The sequence below is a fragment of the Trachymyrmex cornetzi genome, unplaced genomic scaffold (assembly GCF_001594075.2).
Source record: "Trachymyrmex cornetzi isolate Tcor2-1 unplaced genomic scaffold, Tcor1.1 scaffold272, whole genome shotgun sequence".
Classification (NCBI taxonomy): Eukaryota; Metazoa; Arthropoda; class Insecta; order Hymenoptera; family Formicidae; genus Trachymyrmex; species Trachymyrmex cornetzi.
The window spans coordinates 1,188,007-1,193,269 of record NW_017297394.1 but is presented as its reverse complement, the minus strand read 5'-3'; the positions used below and the strand labels follow the sequence as shown (position 1 = coordinate 1,193,269).

The following is a 5,263-nucleotide window of genomic DNA, read 5'->3' as shown; positions in this document are numbered from 1 at the left end:
TATATGTTATATGTTGCAAGAAATTATATATTCGTTTTGCAATTGGCGTAATTTAAAGATATGATTTAATTTCTTTTTTAATACATGCGTACGTACTACTGAAGGGTAATTTATAATAAAAAATTAACAACATTACCACACTTGAACTATATTATTTATGTAACGGTTTTTTTTTAATGTAAAGTACAGTTTTTTATGGAAGGTACATGCACACTTGGCGCCTTTTTTTTACCTTTTTTTAAAAAGGTAATTTTGTAAAGATATTCTTTTTTCCTAAAATTTTCTTTTGTCTTTTCCAACTTGAAACTATTTCGCATAATTAACTCTTTGCAAAAATTTACTTGATATTAAATACAGCAACAGGATCAGCCAATACATCACTCATATCCACCTCACAACCTCTTCGAATCACATCTGGATGTTTCTTCATCATCAACCAACCCACATGGGAGAAAAAGAATCCTCGGTTACTGTTATGCGGATCCGCATCCGTATCAGTATATTTGTGGTGCACCCGATGATCTCGCACCCATTCGAAAATGTCATTCTAAAAGGATACAATTGTAAAGAAAAATTCTTCCGTCTTGCAACGTATAAAACGGTAATAATAAACGTTCATTTACCATGCCTGCCGAAGCATAAAGAACACCAAGTATAACTCTAAACTGCCATTTTGCTTTATAAGCTTGGTGAGTCCACAAACGATGAGTACCGGCAGTGGTACCTAGTCCTGCTAATATATACATGATGAATACTTGAAACAAAAAACATAGGCATAATTAACATTAAAAACGTTTTAATATTATGCGTAACAACTTAATTCGTATTTCTTATGGGAGAGTCATGTAAGTAGCACCGATTTTACTGCGACATTTGACAATTTATGATAACTTATAACACAATAGATACTTAAAGACTGGCTTTAAAACTAAGGCAAAATATATAAAGAAGTATAAAAATCAACGCTAATTCTTGTTGCAAATCTAAACGTTATAACATTCATTTATTCCTTATTCAACAATGTAATATAAAGTATAAACGATTCGACCTTTATTAGGTCATCTTCATTATATTCAAAACTGAGTTAGCGCGTTAATTTTCTGATATCAAGGATAAGCTAACAAAGGTAAAAACGTTTTATATTACTGTTGAATTAGTAATAAATGAATGTTATAACGTTTAGATTCGCGAAAAGAACTCGTACTTTTACGCTCCCCTTTTTATATTATATAATTGATGTAATACATGAAAATAAAAAGTCTTAAACAACAATTTTTTATCTGCTGTTAAGGTTCTATTGCGTGCTTTTTTTAGTCGCGTAATTGGCTTTCAATTAGCCGTCGTTCGAGTTAGAAGTTGTAAAAACGACTGTGACATTTTTTATAAACATGCATTACAATTTTAATGATTAATTCGTTGGTGGTCTAAATTTTATTTTTTTGTTTTGTAATTTTTTTAGGATATCAAGAAATCAAATTAACGAAAGAATTTTCCAAAGAATACTTACACCAAGCAGTCGTCAACAGATTTTCGAAAAAGTCAAAAGTAAAACAAGCATATATGAAGTATAAATTAAGAAAACTAATATTTAAAATGTTAAACCACTTCGGCTCCATCTTGAACCAGCCTTCAGTTTTTGTATAGTTTTTGCTTCTGTTTTGTGTGTAATTTTCAGCATCTATCATCTTTGTAGTAATTGAAGATTTCTCATTTTGTAAATCTTTCTCCGTAAGTATTTTTGAATCTGTGCTTAAAACATTTGGTGTCATCTTTGATGTCGATAACTCGACTGAAAATCCAAAAATATACTTCACACTATAAAAAAATAGCAGACTCTGGTCCGTTTCCACCAACGCAGATTAAAGTTAATCTACATTAGTGGAAATGGGTATCAGTCGTTTTGATTCTTCGAACGAACAATCAAAGATTAAATTTGTTAATATTGATAGTTAATATCAATATATAAACATTATAAATTGTATAAAAGAACTCTCAACAGTACAACTCAACAATAAAAGAGTTCAACAAGAATATGAAGAAACACGGTGCTATGAGAGCGATAATTAGTGCACAGATTCTAACAAATAAAATTTAATAAACGGTTATATGTATCACTCACTCGAAAAAAAGCGGTAGACTGAAAATTTAGGAAAAATTTACCAAATTTCAAATAACTTGGTAAATAATAAAGATAAAAATATGCTTAAAGATGCAAAATGAAGTTTGAAGTGACTACTTTAAAAATATTTAATACTCTTCTTGTATTTTAATAAACGATTTATTAAAACCGTATATGTACTAAACCTGTATATGTGAATACACAACAAGCAAGAGTTTAATGTCTATTACAATCGAAACTGGATTTTAGATGCTTTTCTTTTTTAAAGAATTTCTATGTGAATTTATACAGGGTGTCCAGCGAGACTTTTCCACTACTCCACAGGTAAGAAAGCGGTATTCGCCGCGAGTATACGCTAACAAAAGCAAACCCGCGTCTAGAAGAAGTTTTTAGTAGCGAATTCGCTATGATGAAATGATTAGACGCGGCGAATAAAAGTCGCCCGTGTAAATCACGCTATATACGCACATTCGCGATTACATTACATATGTAATAATAACACTGCAAAAATAGAACAAATACCAACCATAATAAACTTCGATGAGTAAAAATGTCGAAAGAGAGAAAGCAATGAAACCTACGGAAAATCGAATTAATTTCTGCCGTAATCTGTCGCTTGTTTAAATCGAAAGGAAAAAATTTTAAGAAAAAAGTATCCGAAAGAAATAATATCATTCTCCACCATTCTCTATCGTTTCCTGTTAGGAGAGTATGATTTCATCGGAATACGATGAAATATCAATAAAGACGTAATGTTTCATTGCAAGTTTTGTTGGAATCTCTCTTTCTATGTATACTTAAAAAATCACTGAAAATCTGCCATAGTTAACAGTGTATTTACGGTAATAGAAATTCTAAGCTCACTATCGCATAATTACCAAAAAAGCTCTTTGTTGTTAACCGTATCAACGATATTTGACATAACATTGTGCTCTCGAGGTATAATTAATTATCGTACACTGTTAAAAAAGACATAGAGTTTAATGTACTTTTAAGTTACAAAAATTAAATTAAATTTTATGACTACATTAAATTTTATTTATCTGTAACTGAGAAAAGTATATTTGTGTACATGTACATGAAATTTAGTGTACGTTTCATAAAATTTTACGAAGTTTAGTACATTTTTTATTAAATTTTATGTGGATTAGTATAAAATTTAATGTAAGGAAACGTTAAATTTAAGTTATTTTTAACGTTATTTGTAACTTTATTTTCATTGACAACACATTAAAAATATTTAATGTGTTGTCAATGAAAATGAAGTTACAAATAACTTAAATTTAACGTATCCTTACATTAAATTTTATTTTATTAAAAATATTTAATGTGTTGTCAATGAAAATGAAGAGTTACAAATAACTTAAATTTAACGTTTCCTTACATTAAATTTTATACAAATCCACATAAAATTTAATAAAAAATGTACTAAACTTCGTAAAATTTTATTAGAGAGCGAGATTTCATCGCTTTCTCTCTTCCGACATTAATATCTTGTACTAAACTTCGTAAAATTTTATTAGAGAGCGAGATTTCATCGCTTTCTCTCTTCCGACATTTTTACTCATCGAAGTTTATTATGGTTGGTATTTGTCCTATTTTTTTTGCAGTATTATTATTACATATGTAATGTAATTGGGAATGTGCGTATCGGCCATCGCGCGAGTTCTTTGGTGCGGTGCGGTGAAACGTGTGAGCGGCGGTGCCGAGCGCTAAACAACGGCGCGCTTCCCCTCTTGCCTCTCCTGCCGCACATCAATCGTTTGTTAAACTGGGCCAGACTATACCTCGAAAGAGCAGCCGGAGCCGTTTCTATTCTTTCTATCGGCGCGGTCTCATTAGTGCAAATACAAACTTAATATCTCGATTATCATTACGGATATCGCTAAATGGTAAAGGACTTTTATGTTTATTTCGATCCCATCTATCTCCCTGTGGAGTAGTGGAAAAGTCTCGCTGGACACCCTGTATAATTGAACACAGAAAAAATGTTACGGTTGCTACAACCAGAAATAATGATAATTTTCGCCCATCAATATATGTATATGGTTGTGATAACCGTAAGACAGTCATGTCTTTACAGCCATAACCGTTAAGATACGCCAATCTTATGGTTATCATAATCGTACTATATTTCTTATATCCAAAAAAGGTATTGATGGGCGATTTTTAGTCGTGGCAAACGTAGCCGTTTTTTCCTTAAAAAAATAAAAGAAAATTATAAATATAGATTCACGCAGAATTATACAAGCACTTAAAATCCAACTAGACTGTTTAAGGCATTTGTTTCTATAGATTGTGTTTTTCACATATACGTCCTATGAGATTTAATATTATAAATATAAAAATGTTTAGAACAGACTCTCATTCTTAAAATAGTAATAACAAAAATATACAAGGCTAATAATAAGAGAAATATTTGCATTTTACTTTTTATTTTACACTCAGTATTTTACCAATTAAACATTAAATTATTAAATTGCTTGTCAATTTAATTTGTTTATACATTGCTATAGTAGTTCTTTTATATTACTATAATAATTTTACTATGGTAGTTCAGTTGCGTTCCTAACAAGTCCGAAAAATCAATTCGACACGCAATTTAAGAGATTACAAATGATATATAAATTCACATAAAATTATTTAAAGCACTCAAGATCTAAGTTTGACCGGTGTAGGAATTATTTCTTAATTTATCCATATCTTTACCTTGTCCCAACAAAATTCGTGTTGTAACTCACTTTATGGTCAGTGATGATCGAATTAGTAGAAATGTTTCTTCTGAATGAGACTACGATATTTTGAGATTCTTATTTGTAACTATCAGTTTACTCTACATAACCCGGAAAAAATTTTTCATGTATAAATATGAACATGTATAATTCATACATATTCATATATACTTTGCATGAAAAAATTTTTTTAATGATACCATTGTATTGCTTCCTTACATGTGTAATTTCCGATAACAATCTTTTGCTAAGATATCTTTAACTATCCAAAATCTTCATCTCTCAGCAAAATTCGTGGTTGTGACTCATCCTATGTTCAGTGATGGCCGAATTAGTAAAAATGTTTCTTCTGATGTGGCTCTGATATTGTGAGATTTTTGTTTTTTTTAACTATCTATTAGTTTGCCCTACA

The 5,263-nt window shown here is 30.2% G+C and overlaps 1 protein-coding gene across 2 annotated transcripts in view; it reads right to left on the bottom strand.

Annotated features, from left to right (window-relative positions):
- Positions 1 to 4,940, bottom strand: part of LOC108761996 (acyl-CoA Delta(11) desaturase) — a 13,127-nt gene extending 8,187 nt beyond the window's left edge. For both annotated transcript variants that reach the window (XR_001940147.1, XM_018508787.1), the window contains exons 1-4: positions 4,829 to 4,940; positions 1,508 to 1,789; positions 624 to 754; positions 342 to 547 (exon numbers count right to left, since the gene is read on the bottom strand). Coding sequence is in view for 1 of the 2 variants with exons in the window: in XM_018508787.1 (XP_018364289.1) it covers positions 342 to 547; positions 624 to 754; positions 1,508 to 1,769 (599 nt within the window). In the remaining variant the exon portion in view is untranslated. The remainder of the gene's footprint in view (positions 1 to 341; positions 548 to 623; positions 755 to 1,507; positions 1,790 to 4,828) is intronic.
- Between the last annotated feature and the right edge of the window lie 323 nt (positions 4,941 to 5,263).